The following is a 21,248-nucleotide window of genomic DNA, read 5'->3' as shown; positions in this document are numbered from 1 at the left end:
GGTTATAGTCAACAAGTTTAGTGAAACTGCAAGTTTTTGGAGCACCACTCCTTCCTCAGACAATTAGCTGGAGTATAACCTGGTGTCGTGTTCAGCTAATCTGTACCTTAACTCTATCCATTCATCTTGGTTCCACAGCCATTAAAAGCCTTTGCTAAACAAAAATCTATCAGTCTTAGTATTACACATTCATCCACTCACAACAGCTCTTTGGCATTAAGCTCTATGTAAGAGTTTTCTAGATTTCGACTACCTTTGATGTGAAAAATAACTAACCAACATTATCACCGAATGGCCTAAATTTAAGGTTATGCTGTCTTCCTCAGGAATCTACCATAAGATGAAATTGTTTTACTCTCTCTGACCTAACAATTCTGTAATCAGCTTAAAAACTTCAATTAGGTCACCCACTAATCATTTATACTCAAGAAGATGCAAGCCTACTCAAGAAGATGCAGCCTCCACTCATAATTTAAGGCCTTTTATCAGATATCATTCCAGTGATTCTGCACTGCACTTTCTTCCTGAGGTGTGAGTCTATAACTGAGCACAGTTCTCCAAATGTTGTCTAAGCGAGCTTTATAAACTGAAACATACTTCCACACCTCTGTACTCCAGCCATGATGAGATGAAGGCCAACATGACATTAGCCTCTTGTACCAACTGCTATAATCCTCATTGATACCTTCGCATCGCTTCTAGACATAATTACCCCAATACACACCCAAGTGCTCATTCACATTCCACCCTCCATAAATCTGAAGTCATCCAAAACTCTGCTGCCTATGTCTTGACTTGTTCCGAGCTCAGTTCACTGAATATCTCTTTGCTCACTGATTTATATCAGTCCTCAATCAAGCAACATCTTGACTTTGAAATGGTCAAATTTGTTTTCAAATTCATCTAATGCTTTACCATTCTGTATCTCTCCTCCAACACCTCAACCTTCCAAGATATCAACACTCATTTAATTCTAACCCCATCAGCGCTGTTAATTTTAATCGTTCCAATTGGCATGGCTATGTCTGTCATTGTCCAAGCCCTAAGTTCTGCATAAATCTCTGCCATTTTAAGGCACTCCTTAAAACCAATCTTTTTTAACAATCTTTTGGTCAATTAATATATCTCATGTGGCTTGAGGTGTCATATTTAGTTTCATAACAATTCTTGATTTTTTTTTATGTTAAAGTTACTTTATAAATTGTTGGTGTTGATTCACTTTTAGTGGTTTCAGTATTATTCCTATGTATAACTTAAGTTCAATCATCATTCTTAGTTTCTTGCAATTTAACAAAGCTTTGATCTTTCAGTTTGAGGTCCAAATTAAATGACTGCAGACTTTTCCACATTGAACTCCATCTGTCAGTTTTGCCCAGTCATCTAATCTTTCAAAGCCCCTTTGTAACTTTTGCTCTCATCTATGAGAACAAAACTTGCATTATTATAACATATTTAACAGAGTCAAAAGTCACCAGCTTCTTCATGGGAATGTTAACAAATAGAGATTGACATCAAGCCACATAATGAGGCAGACAGTGACAGTGGTAGCAGAGGGAGATAGTTGTATTGTGGTAATGTCACAGAACACTAACCCACAGGCCTAGGCTAATGCTAATGCCATGTCAGCTGGTGGAATTTAAACTCAGTCTAAACTCAATCAAACTAATTGAAATTGAAAATTCATGACCATGAAGTTACCATTGATTGTTGCAAAAACCCAGCTGGTTCACAAATGTCCTTTAGCACAAGAAATTGGCCATCCTTACCTAGTCTGGCTTACATGTGAGTCCAGACCCATAGCAATGTGCCTGATGCTTAATAACTCTCTGAAGTGGTCCCTAGCAAGCTCTGGAGTTTCAGGACTATTCATAGTGGGCCACAAATGCTGGCCTGGCGATTGACGCTTGCATCCCATGAAAGGAAAAAGAAAAAAAATGTTTGGGTTGAAGATGTAGGTTTGAAGGAGTTTTTTATAGGAGGTAAAACAGATGTAAGTTTATGGAGCATAGTTAACAGTTTAGGATATGGACAGCTGAGGATACTATATTATTGTGCCACTTCACTTGGCATTGTGAGTTAATATAAGAACACAACAAATAAGTACAGAACTATGCCCTCAAGACTCCTTATGTCTGTTCCACTGTTCAATATGATTGTGTGTGACCAATTTCTGGCATTTATAGATATTGTGAAAAGCTATGGAACGTCACATGCAGCATCTAGTTAATTGGGACAACATACTAACCATGTAAATGGTGTCAATATTTACACTGAGGCCAAAAACAGATATGCACCCAACAAGAAGGGCTTATGCCCGAAACATTGATTCTCCTGCTCCTTGGATGCTGCCTGACCTGCTGCGCTTTTCCAGCAACACATTTTTCAGCTCATGCACCCAACAACGCCTGGAATGCAGATGATCTGTTGATCTCAATGGCAGGTGATCATAATCAGTTTTAGATTCTATTCACAAGTACTCAGTCAAATCTAATTCCAAGTTAGAAAGACAGCCTTTAGAATCATAGAACGTTGCAATGCAGAAGCAGGCCATTTGGTCCACTTAGTCCACACCGACCCTCTGAAGTGCATCCCATCCAGAACTCCATCCACCCCACAATACCCCTGTAACCCTGCATTTCCCATTGCTAATCCACCTAATCTGGACTTCCCTAGTTACTACTGGCAATTTAGCATGGCCAATCCACCTAACCCGCACATCACTGGATTGTGGGAGGAAACTGTAGTACCCAGAGGAAACCAACGCTGCCATGGGAGAATATGTAAACTCCACACAGACAGTCACCTGAGGTGGAATCAAATCCGGGTACCTGGTGCTGTGAGTCAGGAGTGCTAACCACTGAATCACTGTGCCACCTGCTTTGTTTAGTCCACATAAATGAGATGGAGACTAGGTTACATATCAGGCCTTACAGAATATGAAGCGATGAGATGGGCGAAGGGTCAATTGTGGGAAGAGGACAGACAGGTCATTGAGGGAGTTAGGGATTATGTGGTGGTGGAGGATTATAGTGGAGGAGGGAGAAGCTATGAAAGCAGAAGGCAGAAGCTAATCAAAGACTTCCTTGAAAGACTTAGTAGAGCTTTGTCGCTCCTGCCTCAACCTCACAGCCAGATTTCCAAAGCCCATCTACGTTGCGCTGATTTAAATGTTACTACCATGAATTCACTCTCCAAAAAGAGAGGGCATGCCACCTGCTGCCATAAAAATGGTAGCAAGCAATTTGGAATCACAAATCATGTATTTTTCAGTATATTGTCAAGGGCGTCGCAGACTAATTTAGAATTTATCACTCAGTGAGTCAATATTCATTGTTACATTATAGTATATCATATTGACAGCTCAGAATGTTGGACATTATATAGTCTGACCTTCAAGAAGCTTCTAGTTTCTGAAGTTGTAAAGGCTGTTCTTTCTAATCATTGAAACTGTAGCATATTGTAGATTCTAATGAATGTGGAATCATATTTTAAAAATGCAAATTTTGGTTTGTTTTTCCATTACTGTGCTGAAGACATTAATTCCTTTCTGAGCTATGTGTGTGCTTAAACAAACTTACCAGCCCATCAAAGCACAGGGATTTCATAGCTGAACCCAATGTCACCCATGCCTAACATCTACCAATAAAGGGAAACAAAAAAAGAAGTAGCAGGATGGTACATTGATAATGGCTGTGAAGTTGATGATGTCACTGGACCTGTAATCCAAAGCTGCAGTCTAATGTTCTAGAGCTTTTGTAGTGCGGTGGTAGTATCCCTGCCTCTGGACCAGAAAGCCCAGGTTCAAGTTCCATCTGCTTCAGAAGTGTGTAATAACATGTCTGAACAGGATACTTAGAAAATATCTAAAAACAGAAGTCAGTGAATTAGTTCATCTGCTGATATCATTGTTTAACAGCTAAATTCTGTGTGGCTTGAACACAGGGAAGGCAACTACAGTATTACTAAAGATAGTTGACAGCAAAAAAAAATCAACACATGAGTGCACCCAGGGGCACAATGACTCTGAGCTACTCAACTATGTACTGGTTAAACTTCGCAGTTATTGAGGAAGGGTTACAAGTATCCTACTCATAAAGACTCAAATTCTACTGCGCCATGCAGAAAAGAATACACAAACTGATAAAATCCCCAAAACAATTATCATAATTTTTGCTTCATTTAATTCTAACTCATATAGACTATGACATAATGTGAATTCTGCTGAACTATTCATACTGAAAGTGACACATCTAAGCACAGAAGAACACTGCCAGGAAATAAAGCATGGGATTGATATAAGTGCCTGCACAATGCAATGCTTGTTTAGAGACTCAGTAATACTCCTCCCTCATCAATAATCTGCAGACTGTCAAATTACTAACAGTCATTGACATGGTTCTCTGTTCCTCCATTCATTACTGATCAGTACAGCACTGTTAATATACAAAGCCAGTAATCATAAATTTGTTTCATGTTAAATCTGGGTCAGTCTTGCGGACACAAATAATGAAATGCTCTTTCCATTCACTGAAGAACAGTCTACTGCCAAAAATGCAAAGTTCTGCCTCTTCCTGTAACTTCCATACACAGTTCAAAGTCACGTTTGATGTGACCTCTGCTTCATGTCAGCAGCCATTAAATGGCAGATTGTTCTAAATTGTTTGTAGGAAAATCATACACCAAACCCACCAGAAGCATATTAATGTACCTTATGGTTTCTTCTTAAAACACATCAAGACAGCTGGCTACATTAAAATAGTTTATTAAAACCTGTTTTATAGCAAATAACCTATACATTGAAACGCATAACACCTATTTTTCAGATGACAGATAGCCTTCCAAGTGTTTTTCATTCTGACAAGGGAAATGGAATCACTGGCTAGATCAACTTTTATTGCTCATTCCTAACTGCCTTTGAGAAAGTGGTGAGGTGAGGTGCCTCCCTGAACCACTACAATCCATTTTATGTATGGATACCCACAGGGTTATTAGGAAGGGAATTCAGGAATTTGAACAAGTGACAGTGAAGGAATGACAATTAATGGTAGTGTGTGGCTTAGAGGAGTACTTGCAGATGGTGGTGCTCCAATACATCTGTTGTTTTGCTGGTGTGGAGGTTGAATATGTTTGGAAGGTATTGTTGATGGAGCTTTGGTGAGTTACTGCAGTACATCTAGTAAATGCTATGTACTGCGATCACTGTGCATTGGTAGTGGAGGGAGTGAATATGATGCCAATCAAGTGATCAAGACATCAATCAAGCTTTGCTCTGGATGGTGTCAAGATTCTTAAGTATTGCTCAAGCTGCACTCATCCAGGCAAGTGAAGAATATTCCATTATTCTGCTGATTTGTGTCTTACTTAAGAGGGAAATCAGGAGGGCAAAATGGGGACATGACATAGCTTTGGCAATTAGAATTAAGGAGAATCCAAAGGGTTTTTACAAATATATTAAGGACAAAAGGGTAACTAGGGACAGAATAGGGCCCCTCAAAGATCAGCAAGGCAGCCTTTGTGTAGAGCCACAGAAAAGGGGGGAGATACTAAATGAATATTTTGCATCAGTATTTACTGTGGAAAAGGATATGGAAGATATAGACTGTAGGGAAATAGATGGTGACATCTTGCAAAACGTCCAGATTACAGAGGAGGAAGTGCTGGATGTCTTGAAACGGTTAAAGGTGGATAAATCCCCAGAACCTGATCAGGTGCAACCTAGAACTCTGTGGGAAGCTAGAGAAATAATTGCTGGGCCTCTTGCTGAGATACTTGTATCATCGATAGTCACAGGTGAGGTGCTGGAAGACTGGAGGTTGGCAAACATGGTGCCACTGTTTAAGAAGGGCAGTAAAGACAAGCCAGAGAACTATAGACCAGTGAGCCCCACCTCAGCGGTGGACAAGTTGTTGGAGAGAATCCTGAGGGACAGAATGTACATGTATTTGGAAAGGCAAGGGACTGTTTCGGGATAGTCAACATGGCTTTGTGCATGGGAAATCATGTCTCACAAACTTGATTGAGGTTTTTGAAGAAGTAACAAAGAAGATTGATGAGGGCAGAGCAGTAGATGTGATCTATATGGACTCAGTAAGGCGTTCCCCATGGGAGACCGATTAGCAAGGTTAGATCTCACGGAATACAGGGAGAACTAGCCCTTTGGATACAGAACTGGCTCAAAGGTAGAAGACAGAGGGTAATGGTGGAGGGTTGTTTTTCAGACGGGAGGCCTGTGACCAGTGGAGTGCCACAAGGATCGGTGCTGGGACCTCTACTTTTTGTCATTTACATAAATGACATAAGAGGTATAGTTAGTAAGTTTGCAGATGACACCAAAATTGGAGGTGTAGTGGACAGCGAAGAGGGTTACCTCAGTTTATAACAGGATCTGGAGCAGATGGGCCAATGGGCTGAGAAGTGGCAGATGGAGTATAATTCAGATAAATGCGAGGTGCTGCATTTTGGGAAAGCAAATCTTAGCAGGATTTATACACTTAATGGTAAGGTCCAAGGGAGTGTTGCTGAACAAAGGGACCTTGGAGTGCAGGTTCAAAGCTCCTTGAAAGTGGAGTTGCAGGTAGATAGGATAGTGAAGAAGGCGTTTGGTATGCTTTCCTTTATTGGTCAGAGTATTGAGTACAGGTGTTGGGAGGTCATGTTGTGGCTATACAGGACATTGGTTAGGCCACTGTTGGAATATTACGTGTAATTCTGGTCTCCTTCCTTTCGGAAAGACGCTGTGAAACTTGAAAGGGTTCAGAAAAGATTTACAAGGATGTTGCCAGGGTTGGAGGATCTGAGCTACAGAGAGAGGCTGAACAGGCTAGGGCTGTTTTCCTGGAGCGTCGGAGGCTGAGGAGTGACCTTATAGTGGTTTACAACATTATGAGGGGCATGGGTAGGATAAATAGACAAAGTCTTTTCCCTGGGGTTGGGGTGTCCAGAACTAGAGGGTATAGGTTTAGGGTGAGAGGGGAAAGATATAAAACAGATCTAAGAGGCTACTTTTTCACACAGAGGGTGGTACGTGTATGGAATGAGCTGCCAGAGGACGTGGTGGAGGCTGGTACAATTGCAACATTTAAGAGGCAATTGGATGGGTATATGAAAAGGAAGAGTTTGGAGGGATATGGGCCGGATGCTGGCAGGTGGGACTAGTTTGGGTTGGGATATCTGGTCGGCATGGACGGATTGGACCGGAGGGTCTGTTTCCATGCTGTACATCTCTATGACTCTATTGTAGATGATGTACAGGTTTTGAGGAGTCAGGAGTTGAGTATTCAGCACACAATTCCCAGCCTCTGACCTGCTCTTGTAATTACAGTATTTATATATTGTTACTGTTGGGACAGTCTATATCAGAAACATACTGGTATTCTTACTAGCTGCCTAATTAAGGAAATACAATAAGGTTTTAAACTAAACAAGGTAACTGAAGGATTATGCCTAGGTAAACATAATAAATCAACGGATAGAATCAAGGCAGGATAGCAAAATATCAATATGGAAACTGAAGGTCTGAAAATGATAGGAAAAACAAAAAAAAACTTATAGGACAGTGGGTGTCAATGACTAGGCTATTATTTAATGTCATCCATAATTGTCCTTGAAAAGCTGCCTGCTTGAACTACTGCAGTCCATGTGCTGTAGATGGACCAAAAATTCTGTTAGGGAGGATTTCCAGGATTTTGACCCAGCGACAGTGAAGAATAGAGACATATTTCAAGTCAGGATAATGAGTGACTTGGAGGGGAGCTTGCAAGTAGTGATGTTCCCATCTACACGCTGCCTTTGTCCTTCGAGATGAAATGGTCATGGGTTCGAATAGTGCTAAGGATCCTTGGTGAATTTCTGCAGTGCATCATGGAGACAGTGCATATTGCTGCTACTGACTGTCAGTCGTGGAGGGAGCGGATGTTTGTGGATGTGGTGCCAATCAAGTGGGCTGCTTTGTCTTGGATGCCATTATTCACTGCAGTACTCCTAGTCTTTGACTTGCTCTTATAGCCACTGTATGTACATGGCAAGTCGAAATGAGTTAGATTGTGTCTTACTGGAGATAGTCATTGCTGGCATTTGTGTAGTGCATATTTGCCAATTTTTCAACCCAAGCCTGAATATTGTCCACTCTTGATGCATTTAAGCATGGATTGCTTCAGTAACTGAGGCATTGTGAACTGTGTTGAACATTGTGCAATCACTGACGAACATCCCACTTCTGACCTTAGGATAGAGGGAAGATCATTGATGGAGAATTTTGGGCCGAGGACAGTACCCTAAGGAACCTTACAGAGATGTCCTGGAGCTGAGATTACAACCATCTTCCTAAGTGCCAGGTATGACTCCAACCAGCAGAGAATTTTGTCCTTGATTCCCATTGATTCCAGTTTTGCTAGGGGTCCTTGGTGTCACTTTCGGTCAAATGCAGACTAGTTGTCAAGGGCTGTCACTCTCACCTCACATCTGGAATTCAGCTCTTTTGTCCATGTTTGAACCAAGGATGTAATGAGGTCAAGAGCTGAATGGCCCTAGTAGAACTCAAACTAGGCATCTGCGAGCAGGTTGTTGCTGAGCAGGTGTTGCTTGATAGCACTGCTGATAATACTTTCCATCATGTTACTGATGATCAAGAATAGACTGATGGGAACAGTAATTAGCTGGGTTGGATTTGTCCTACTTTTTGTGCACAGGACATACCTTGATAGATTGATTGATTGATTTATTGTTGTCACATGTACCCATATACAGTGAAAAGTTTTGTTTTGCATGTTATACAGGCAGATTCTACCATATAAAGTGCATCAGAATAGCAGAACAGAGTGCAGAATATAGTGTTACACTTGCAGAGAAGGTGCACAGTGGGAGGGATCAGAATTGTTATTTGAGAGGTCAATTCAGAATTCTGATAACAGCATGGGATAAGCTGTTCTTGAATCTATTCACACGTTTTCAAACTTTTATATCTTCCGCCTGCTTCCTTCAGGCAGAAGGGAGTATAACCAGGGTGTGAGGGGTCTTTGATTATGTTGGTTGCTTTCCCGAGGCAGCGAGAAGTACAGAAGCAATCAATCAATGGATTGAAGGCTGGTCTCTGTAATAGACTGGGCTGTGTTCACGATTCTCCGTAGATTCTTGCAGACTTGGGAAAAAAGTTGTCAAGCTACACTGATGCTTTCTATGATGCATCTATAGAAATTGGTAGGCGTCTCTGTAGACATGCTGAATTTCCTTAGCCTCCTAAGAAAATACAGACATTGAGGCACTTTCTTGATCGAGGTGCGTGGACTAGGACAGATTGTTGGTGATCAACACCCCCAGGAACCTGATGCTCCTGACCATCAGCACCATTGAAGCAGGCAGGGGTCTACCGTCCACTCTGTATCTTAAGACAATGACCAGCCCCTGGCAATTTTGCTGACATTGGCGGAGAGATTGTTGTCTTTACACCATGCCATTAAGAACTCAATCTTTTCTTCAGTATTCTGTCTTGTCGTTGTTTAGATCCAAACTAAAAACGGTGGTGTTATCAGCAAACTTGTAAATGGAATTGGGGCGGAATCTATCTACACAATCATGAGTGTATAAGGAGTATAGTAGGGGCTGAGTACACAGCCTTGTCGGGCATCAGTTGAGGATTATGGTGGAGGAGGTGCTGTCACCTATTATTACTGATTGTGGTGTATGGGTCAGGAAGTCGAGGATCCAGTTACAGAGGTGGGGGGGACAAGACCTAGACCTAGTTCTCAGAGTTTAGATATGAGTTTGGAATTATGGCGTTGAAGACAGAACAGTAGTCAATAAGTAGTAGCCTGACGCAGGTATCCTTATAATCCAGATGTTGCAGGGATGAATGCAGTGCCAGGGAGATGGCATCTGCTATGTATCTGTTGCGTGGTATGCAAATTGCAAAGGATTAAGGCAATTTGACAGGCCATGACTAACCTCTCGAAGCACGTCATAATTACAGTGGTCAGAGTCACCGGCAGTAGTCATTGAGGCACACTGCATTATTTTTCTTTGCCATCAGAATGATGGTGGTCTTCTTGAAGTAGGTGGGAACTTCAGATTGTAGCAGAGAGGTTAAAGACGTCTGTGAATACTCCCTCCAACTGGTCCACACTGGATCTGGCTGCGGGCCCAGAGACTTCATCCCAGCCAATCGATTTCCATGGGTTCACTCAAGAAGAGCGATCAATTTTCCACATTGTTGGGTAGATGCCAGTATTGTAACTCTATTGGAATAGCTAGAGATGCAGTAAATTCTGGAACACAAGTCTTCAGTACTATTACCAGAATGTTGTCAGGATCTATAGCCTTTGCAGTATTCAGTGCTTCCAATCATTTCTTGATGTTATGTGGAGTGGGTGAACACTGGCATCTCTAACGCATGGAGACCACTGGAGGAAGATGAGGTGGATCATCCATTTCGCACATCTGGTTGAAGATTATTGCGAATACTTGAGCTTTATTTCTTGCACTGACTTATGGGCTCCACCATCATTAAGAATGGGAATAATTGTGGTGTCTCCTCTTCCAGTGAGTTGTTTAATTGTCCACCACCATTTGCGACTGGATCAGGACTTAGAGTTTAGATCTAATCATTGGTTGTGGGATTGCTTAGCTCTATCACTTGTTGATTATGCTGTTTGGTATGCAAGTAATCCTGTTTGGTAGCTTTACCAGATTGACAACTCATTTTTAGGGATGCTCGATTCTACTCCTGACATGCCCTTCAGCATCTCCACTGAACCAGGATTGACCTCCTGGCTTGAGAGTAATGGTAGAGTGGGAGATATGCAAACATACTGTGTTGGAGTACAATTCTGCTGTAGATGGCACACAGTCCCTCATGGATGCCCAGTCTGAGTTGCTAGATCTGTTCAAAACCTGCAACATAATGTAAGGTATAATCAAAGCGAACATGGGACATCAGCTCCACAAAGACTATGCACTGGCCATCTTATCCATACTGTCATAGACAGATGCATCTGCAGCAGGTAGATTGGTGAGATGGTGATCACGTATGCTTTTCTGTCTTATTGGTTCAGTTACTCACATTACAGCAACTATGTCCTTTAGGATCTGACCAGCTCAATCAATAGTGTTGCTGCCAAGCCACTTCTGGCAGTGGACATTGAAATTCCCCCACCTGGAGTACATTCTGCGCTCTTGCCACCCTTAGTGCTTCCTCTATGTGTTCTTCAACATGGACGAGTACTGATTCATCAGCTGAGGGATGATGATACATGGTAATCAGCAGGAGGTTTCCTTGCACATCTTTTGACCTGATGCGATAAGTCTTCATAAGGTCCACAGTCATTGTTGAAGTAATCAGTGCAACTACTTCCTGAGTGTAGATTACCATGCTGCCTCCTCTGCTGGATTTGATTCCTGGGATAGGACAGGATATATCCAGGGATGGTGGTGTTGTTGGTGTCTGGAACATTGTAAAGTATGATGATGTGAGTATGACTATGTCAGGCTATTGCTTGATTAGTCTGTGAGACAGCTCTCCCTATCTTGGCACTAGACACCAGATGTTAGGAAGGGAGAACTCTGCAAGGTCGATAGGGCTGTACTTGGCATTGTTGTTTCTGGTGCCCAGGTTGATGTCAGGTGGTCTGTCCATTTTAATTTTTTTGTTACAACTTTGTAGTTACTGCTACAGCTGAGTGGCTTACAAGGTCATTTCAGAGGACAGGCGTTGCTGTGATTCTGGAATCATTTATTGGCCAGACCAAGTGAGGAAAACGGTTTCCTTCTCTCAAGGTCATTAGTGAACCAGATGGGCTTTTCCAACAATCAGATGTGGTCATCATTAGATTGTCATGGTCATTATTAGACTCTTAATTCCAGATATTATTAAATTCAATCTGCCATGGTAAGATTCGAACTTTGATCCCCAATCACCAAGTTTCTGCATTAATAATCTAGCGATAATACTACTAGGCCACTGACTCCCCTTCTGAAAAAAAAAGTCAAAACCAGATGCTACAAAAAGAAGAAAAAGAAACAAAATGGCTCTATACCTGAATTCATTATGAACTAGACCAGACCACCCAAAACATTCTTAAGCAGGCAGCCCAGACCATAACTTTGCAATTTGTTCCAGTAAGTGTACAGTGAAAATTACCCGGATTAAGCTAGCGAGGTTGACTAAAAGGTTTAAACAAGACAAAAAACGTAATCGCAAAATTACACAGTGAAACACGAAGACCAGAATGAAGAACCCCCACAGAACTCAGTCTATTCAAACCAGACTTAAGTATATACACAACAGTTCCAATAAGCAAACCTTCTTTAAAACACAGTACAAAAAAGGGTCAGATGCTGACAGGTTGAAGTTAGAAGGGCAGAAAAGAGTTTCCACATAGCTCACTGTTGAACTCCCAACCAGTTCTGGACTGAATTAAACTGCTCAGCTTGAGAGTTGACTACTCCCCTTTCATTCTACAGGTCACTTCTAAAACATGACCACTTCAGCCTGAAGTCTCACCAGTTCACATATAAACAAAAATCCTCTCAAAATCCTTTGCATCTCTGTACCAAACCAGTCTGATTGGAGCCCGGTCTGGTTTATTACCCCTCTGAAAAAATCTAGGGCAGACTATCCTTGAGCCAAGGATCAGCTTTTTAAAAAGAAATGGTCTAGCTTTGTGACAGCATCTAATATCCATACCAACGTTAATGAATTGATAATGCACATTAAAGTGAATAAATATGATCTAATGACCATTACAGCAATCAACAGTGTTTGACACTAAGAATATTATAATGATATTAGGCTACAGTTAGCTAAAGTGAATTGGACAGATAGATTAGTAGGAAGAATAAAAAGAAAGCAGTGGCAGACCTGCAAGGAGGTAATTCACATCACTTAGCAAAATACATCTCTGTATGGAGTAAATATTCTAAAAGAAGGATAAACAGCCAAGGAAGCTAAGGCGAGTATTAACTTAAAAGAAAAAGCATATAAAAAGGCCAAAGTCAGTGATCATCCTGAAGATTGTGATAAATTCAGAATCTAGCAAAGGAGGACAAAAAACACAATTCAAAAACTGACAATAAGAGCTTCTTTAAATACAGAAAAAGGAAGAGAGAGGGCCCTTAGAAAATGAATCTTGGGGGATGGATATGGGGAACAAGAAAATTTCAGAGGAGTTAAACAGAAATTTTACATCAGTCTTAACAGTGGAAGATACTTCAAACATCCTATTAATACTAAAGAATGTAGGGGTGGGGAGGAGAAAGTAGCAATTAGATAAACTAATGAGGCTAAAGGCAGATAAGTCCCCTGGTCCTAACGGCTTGCATCCTAGGATCCTAAAAAAGCTAGCTGCAGAGATAGTAGATGCATTGGTTGTAATTTTCCAAAACTCCTTGGGTTCTGGAGAAGCACCACAGGACTGGAAGATTGCAAATGTGCAAATCAAAAAGGGAGGGAGGGAGGCAAAAAGTAGGTAAGTATAGGCTAATTCATCTAACATTGGTTTTTGGAAAAGTACTGGAATCCATTATCAAAGAAGTAATACAGGTACATTTGGAAGATCACAATCTAATCAAGCAGAGTCAGCATGGCTTCACGAAAGGGAAATTGTTCTAATTTATTTTTATTAATATTTAGTTTATAATATTTGTTTGAACTTTTCAAGGAAATCTCAACCATGGTGGATAGAGCTGTAGATGTCTTGTATTTGGACTGCAAAAGGCCAAATGTCCAGATAAGATAGCTCACAAAACGTTAAGCCATAAGACAAGATCCACAGTGTTAGAGGTAGAAATTAGCATGGATAGAGAATTGGTTAATGGGCAGGAAATAGTGACTGGAAATAAAGAATTCTTTTTCAAGTTAGCAATCTGTAACCAGTGAGAAGATTTGTAGCTCAGGTGCTCGTTGTTGTGGTTCTGTTCGCCGAGCTGGAAATTTGTGTTGCAGACGTTTCGTCCCCTGCCTAGGTGACATCCTCAGTGCCTGGGAGCCTCCTGTGAAGCGCGTCTGTGATGCCACTATAAATGCCGGAGGAAACATCACAGAAGCGCTTCACAGGAGGCTCCCAAGCACTGAGGATGTCACCTAGACAGGGGACGAAACGTCTGCAACACAAATTCCCAGCTCGGTGAACAGAACCACAACAGTAACCAGTGAGGTTCCACAGGAATCAGTGCTGGGACCACAACTGTTTACAACATATATTAATAACTTGGAGGAAGGAAGTGAATGTACTGGAGTCAAATTTTCAGATCACACAAAAATAAGTGGAAAGGCAGGTTGCAAAAGAGATACAAATAGTTTGCAAAGAGATTAATATTAAGTAAATGATCAGAAGATTGACAAATGGAATGTAATGTGAGAAAGTATGAAGTTATTCAGGTTGGAAGTATATAATATTATTTAAATAGAGAAAAACTGTAGAAAGTTACAACATAAAGGGAATTGCGGGTACATGTACATGAAGCACTGAAATTAGAACAAGTAGTCATGAAGGCTAATGGAATGATGGTCCGTATTTTCAGGGGTTAGAGTACAAGAGCAGGAAAGTCTTACTGCAAATGTACAGCATGCTGGTGAAACCAGATCTGCAATACCATGAGCAGTTTTGTTCCCCATATTTAAGAAAAGATATAATTTCATTTGAACCAGTTCAAACAAGTTTCACAAGGATGATCACTGATATAGAGGGACTGTCTTATGAGTAAAGGCTAAACAGGTTGGGACACGACTCACTGAAGTTTAGAAGAATGAGAGATGATTTCATTGCAACATATTGGATTCTTAAGGAGCATGACAGAAAAAGTGCTGAGAGAATATTTCCCCTCATGCCTGGGACCAGAGGACATAGTCTCAGAATAAAGGGGCACCAATTTAAGATCGAGATGAGGAGGAATTTCTTCTCTTATGAATCTTTTGAACTTCTTCGTACAGAGAGCTGTGGGGGCAGAGTCCTTGTGTATAGTTAACGTTGAGATAGACTGTTCTTGATCAGTAGGGGAACCAAGGGTTATGGGGAACACAAAGAGAAGTGAGCAAGAAATATTGGATCAGCCATGATCCTATTAAATGGCAGAGCAAACTCAAGAGGCTTAACAGCCTACTCCAGTTCTTAATTCTTATGGTCTTACAAGGCCTCCTCCATGCACCTGCAATGTGCTCCCATGTCTTCTCAACTTGTATCTACTATATACATGAGATATGAGTGGAAATAACTCTGGGAAATCATTGCTTTTACTTCCTGAGCATCTCAATCAGTCACTCAAACACTTCATAAAGAACCCCATTCAGAAACTCATTAAATTATTCGACACATTGTCATTTAAATTTCCCTAACATTAGTGGCCAAAGTGATCATTAACCTGTCAAATTAAATGAAATCTTCAAAAACATCTTCTAAACATTTAATTCAAACTTGTAACTAATTGGTAACTATGTTCAAAACTGTGGCTCCAAATGACTACACTTTAGACATTGTGCATGAGTTAACTGAGTACCAGGGGGGAAAACATCAGTCCATAGCCTTTATTATTCTGTAGGCATGATGGAGCAGCTTGATTCTACAAGTATGGATGGGGACTCTGAATTAGTTCCAATTCAGTTGAATAGATCCAGGTACAGCAGATAAACTGCAATTCTGGAATGACTCAAAGGCAGTTGGCATCACTATTCTTCAGCAGTCCCTCAGGATAGGTGGTCGTATCATTAACCCATTGGCAAAACTAAAAATTAACGTTGTTAAACCTGCTGAGTACCTGCATACACAGTATGCTTACCCTGCAATATTCATCAATAGGTTTCAGTCTCTTCATGGCCACATCCCTGACATGGCTTCTTCTGAACAGGATTTTGCCTGAAATTTAAACCAAATGAGTGACATTAATTTCAACAAATAAACTGAACAACACACAACAGGCAAAAGTCTGGAATCATATTACTTGAACATTTCAAACTCTAGTAACAAGTCTATAATGACTTTGGAATACAAATTATTGTAAATTTTAAGTGAACGTTATAACAAACTAAATTAACAAGTCTTCAGACTCCATAACTTTATAGTAGAAGTTTCCCCATCCCATCCAACCCTCAGCTCCACTACCACTAGAAGGTTTAACAAGTTGACTCTATATTGAGAGATAACAATTTAAGACTGCTCTCTCTTACCCATTCTCCCTATGTTAGCAGGTTTTGCAGAACATTTGGCTGAAGGATAGCTTAAACATGTGTTTCTTCATTGTGGTTCAGAAATGATTGAAATACAGTGGATCAGCACTTTGTGGCACCTTGTAAAAAACATTTTAACTTTCTACCAATGATTTCTCAAGTTACACAGAGTTACCTTTTGTTTAAGGTTTGCTTAGTAACAAATCTGGATAGTCACAGGAAATGGTGTCATTCTGTAGTAATAATTTTCCAAATAGACTGTATCCTCACAAATGACTGAACTATATCCCAAAATACCTGTACAATACTGTTACGACACAGGGTAAACCGTTCTGCTAATTTAAACCCGACAAACAGAGAGGCTCACCTCACGTCATAATCTGTTAAATGTCAAGAGGTAAAGAACCATCCTAGATCTCACTATTTAAAGCAAAAATTAACAATTTTATTCCTTAAGTCCAAAAGATAACATAAGACAAACCTATTTACAACTCCTTTCTCTTAAACCTATCTTTTACCTCCCACTCTACAATACTGGTCCAATAAATTCCCTCTTAAATTTATGGCAAATCAATTTCAAACCCTGTTGTCATCTGTAGATGTCAAACATTCTTTGTAGATGTCTCTAGGTCATCTTCAGTCTTCTGCTGCACAAGTTTCTTATGGACAAGTCTCTTTCAGAGAGTTATTCTGCTGGTAGTCTTTACTTGTTAGTACTCTTTGCCGTTCTCCCCCAACTGTTCAAAATGTTTGGTTTTATACCCTAAAACATCGGATCATTTCATTGATCTAATGTCATGCCAAATAGTAAAATGTAAATTCGATTGGAATTTGGTCTCTGGGCCATAATTTAAACTGATTGGCCGAATGTAAATTTGTTTTTTTACCACAACAACACATCACCAACTATTAGTGTCAATAAAATGTTACATTTTTAAATTGTTCAGCACAATCTGTGCTTTCAGTCAGTCCTGGCCAGCTTCTTCTCTCTCTTAAAGGTACAGTACACACCTACACCTTCATAATAATAGAAAGTAACTATTTTTAAACAAGTCCAGACTTTTAGTGAGAGCTTTAATTCAGTTAACCACACTGCATAAATTGACGAGCTTCCCATATTAATACAACCAATTTTCACCGAATGAACTCTTAAGTACTGTAAAATATCTATCCCTTTTGAGTGGTTCGCATGTGGAATGAACTTCCTCAGAAAGTGGTGGATGCGGGTACAATTACAACATTTAAAAGACATTTGGATAGGAAAGGTTTGGAGGGATATGGGGCAACAGCAGGCAGGTGGCACTAGTTTAGTTTGCGATTATGTTCGGCATGGACTGGTTGGCCTGAAGGGCCTGTTTCCTTGCAGTATGAGTCTATGACTCTGTTACTCTATGACTTGTTTTCTTGTTCCATTAGGCCTTTGTCTAAACATTAGGTCCTTCAGACCTTATTAGATAACAGATTCTACTGTGTCTTTTTAGATAAATCTATCAATGTACCACAATATGATAAATAAACAAAACAAGATAGACAAAATATATCAAGAAACATAAGGGAAGCCATTAAGACTACCAAGTCTGCTGTACGATTTAATATGATCATTGTTAATGGAAAACAAAATACTTTTACTCACAATGGAACTATTATCCCATCTATCACTGATAATGAAATATTTTACAATCTTTAGTTTAGATATACCCAAAGACTGAGCTTTCACAAGCCGCTACAGTACAGAATTCTGAAGATTTCCCACCTTCTGAGTGAATGTCCTAAAGGACATTCCTTTATTTTTAAATTGAGCCCTGATTCTAGGCTCTGCAATCAGAGGAAACCTACATCTACCCCACCTACGCTTTGCAATATTTTGTTGATTTCAATTCAATTTCTGTCATTCTTCAAAACTCTGGAGAATATAGGTACAGTTGCTCAATCTCTCTCCATAGGTCGCAATACACCAAGTACGGGCTGACTAAGCTTCTATATATTTGAAGCAAGTCTTCAACATTTGTCTACTCAAATACTCTTTGAATAAATGCTAACATTCCAGAAGCCTTCCTAATAGCTTGCTGTGCCTGCAGTAACTTGACAAGGATACTCAAGTCCACTTGCACATCTGCATTTGTTAACCTCTTATCATTTAAGAAACAATTTGCACATCTATTCCCTGTACCCATGAGGATAATCTCATATTTATTCACATTATACTACATTTGCCATGTTCTTACCCAACCATTTATATCTTATTCTCAACACACATCCCTGCTTACTGTTGTATTATCTGAAAACATACAAGTATTACATTTGGTCCCCAAATTCAAACCATTGCGGTGATGTGTATTTTGAACAGACCATAGCCCAAATACTGATCCTTGCAGTACCCCACTGGTTACAGTCTGCAATACAAGAATAACCTCTTAATGTTGTTTTCTGTCCGTAGCCAATCCTCAACTGATGCCAGTAAATTTCCTCCAAATCATTCAACCACATCCTTTAATTGTGCTTACAAACCTCCAATGGGGTCCTTATCAAAATGTTCTGAAAATCCAAGTACACTACATCCATCAACTCCTACTGATCAATTTTGTTGGTAACATTCTCAAAAAACTCCAACAAATTTATAAACATGATTTTCCATTCACAGATCCATATTGACTAAGCCTAATCAGATCATATTAATAATCCAAGTATCCAATAATCCTAATTTATAGCACTTGCCCTATTACTGATGTCCTTTATTAAACAGTAGGGTGATACTTGCAAGCTTCCAATCAGCACACATCATTTAAGGAATTTTAGAAGATGACTACTAATGCATTGACTATCTCAATAGCTCCCTCCTTCAACACTCTGGGATTCTTTTTTTATTCATTCATGAGTGTGGGCACCATCATTGTCCATTCCTAATGGCCTATTGATCTGAGTACCTTGCTCGGGCCATTTCAGAGGACAGTTAAGTGTCAACCATATTCTTGTGGTCTTGAGTCACATGTAAGCCAGACCAGGAGAGGATGGCAGAATTCCTTCCCTAAAGATTTTTTTAACAACAATCAGCAATGGTTACATGATTTATATTGATTTCATGGCTCATTTTTAGTGAAGCCTCTAAATGTATTTGCCCAATCCTCTTCAGCCACTTTGACTCTCATGCCTGCAAAATTTCTCTACTCAAACTTAACACTGTTGCTTCAGAACAAACTACTTCACTCCCAAACATAATTTAAAATTTTTCCATATTGTGAAGAGAGATTGGGCATTATAGAGTCATAGAGACATGACCTCATCGAATTTTACAAGAGTCATAAAGGATTAACAGGGTAAATGCAGGTGAGATGTTTCCCCTGGTTGGCGAGTCTAAAATCAGGAGGCATGATTTAAAAATAAAGCGGGTATAATTTAAGTTCAAGATGAGGAGAAATCTTTTTAATCAGAGAACTGTGTTTGCTTCATCTCTTGAGTACATTTAAGGTAGAGATTGATAGATTTCTGATTACCAGTGGCATATAGGGTGATGGAGATGAAGTGTTTGATCAGCCACGATCATACTGAATGACAGGTTGGACTTGCTGAATGGCCTACTCCTGTTCCTACGTTCCAAACAGCACTGTGGGTGTCCTCAAGGATTGCAGTGGTACAAGAGGATTGGTCACCGCCTTCGCTGTGGCAATTAGAGATGGGCAATAAATGCAGGCCTATATCCCATGAATGAAATCGTTTAAAAAAATTGATGCATGTGTACTTGACGGATTCAGTTGAATTGCTTCATAAGATACTAACAGCGCACCACAAGACCCAGTTCAAATTTCAGTAGTGTAACATGGAACTTTGGAGTCTTTTCAGCATTATTCAAAAGCTGACTTTTGGCTAGAAATCAAAACCCTCAGTGAAGTGAGGCTTGCAACTTCCTGCACTGTAAACACGTAGGAAAAAAAAATCCCATTTCCATTGTCTGACCACAATTTGGCTAAATCTTGAAAAGTACAGTAGTCCTTCAACTCCACCAAAGGACTTTCATCTTGTATAAAAATCTGGCAAAAAAGAATACGGAAAATATTCGAAAATAGCTCAGTGCAAGACACATGCATACTTAAATAATATTCATGGAATATTGAGTCATAGAGCAGCACGGAAACAGACCCTTCGGTCCAACTCGTCTATGCCGACCAGATATCCTAAGTTAATCTAGTCCCATTTGCCAAAATTTTGTCTATATACCTCTAAACTCTTCCTATTCATATACCCATTAAGATGTCTTTTAAATGTTGTAATTGTACCAGCCTCCACCACTTCCTCTGGCATTTCATTCCATACACGCACCATCCTCTGTGCAAAAAGGTTGCCCCTTAGGTCCCTTTTACATCTTTCCCCTCCCTCTTTAAATCTATGTCCTCTAAGTTTTGGACTCTCCTATCCTGTTTTCCAGTATTCTAAACCTATTCATAATCTAATATAGGTTATTGCAATTATACAGTAATAACTGGCAAAGAGGTAACCACTAACCAAGTACAGTCACTGCATTTCCATCATGAAGCTCTGAAGCTGATTGATACTGTTTTGTACAACGACTTATTGCTAGGGCATTGTACTAAAAAATCCAAAAGCTGCTCAATGATTCAGATGAGACTGAAAACTCCACAAGGAATTCATTAGAATAAGCTCTCAAAATTGTCCTAACTTTAATTCAAGACAGATTCAGACAACTTGCTCTAAGAAGTCAATACTATTCTGATTCATTACAAAGTTAGCATAAAAGAGCTTTGGAAAATTACATGAATAAAAGGGTTTATGAAAGTAACCTGACTGTAATCAGCAGGAAATATTAATTCAGGTCAGCTAAAATCTATTTGATGAGAGTTCAGCTTACATACGCAGAACAACTAAATTAAAGGGACTTTGAGGATTTCAAAATAGAGTATTCTGTTGTGGTGTGTTGATTCACCAGCTTCAGAATATTGAAGTAATCTACAAGAGAATCACAGGGTTTGAAAATGAACCAAGGGAACATTTCAGACCACAGTCAAAAATAAACCGCTTGTCCCCTCACCCATCCATGCTAGGGAGTGTAGACAGTGTAAAGGGAACTGTCAGAGGCTGGAAGATT

The 21,248-nt window shown here is 39.9% G+C and overlaps 1 protein-coding gene across 2 annotated transcripts in view; it reads right to left on the bottom strand.

Annotated features, from left to right (window-relative positions):
• The window catches only part of sh3pxd2aa (SH3 and PX domains 2Aa), a 322,784-nt gene that overhangs the window by 189,715 nt on the left and 111,821 nt on the right, over nt 1-21,248 (bottom strand). For both annotated transcript variants that reach the window (XM_043712866.2, XM_087998826.1), the window contains exon 4: nt 15,763-15,839. In XM_043712866.2, coding sequence (XP_043568801.2) covers nt 15,763-15,839 — 77 coding nt within the window. The remainder of the gene's footprint in view (nt 1-15,762; nt 15,840-21,248) is intronic.

This window comes from Chiloscyllium plagiosum, unplaced genomic scaffold, assembly GCF_037043375.1.
Source record: "Chiloscyllium plagiosum isolate Xiang-an unplaced genomic scaffold, Cpla_swu_hap1 HiC_scaffold_22, whole genome shotgun sequence".
NCBI lineage: Eukaryota > Metazoa > Chordata > Chondrichthyes > Orectolobiformes > Hemiscylliidae > Chiloscyllium > Chiloscyllium plagiosum.
Note: the sequence above shows the minus strand (reverse complement) of the source record. Positions and strands in the feature narration are given on the sequence as shown.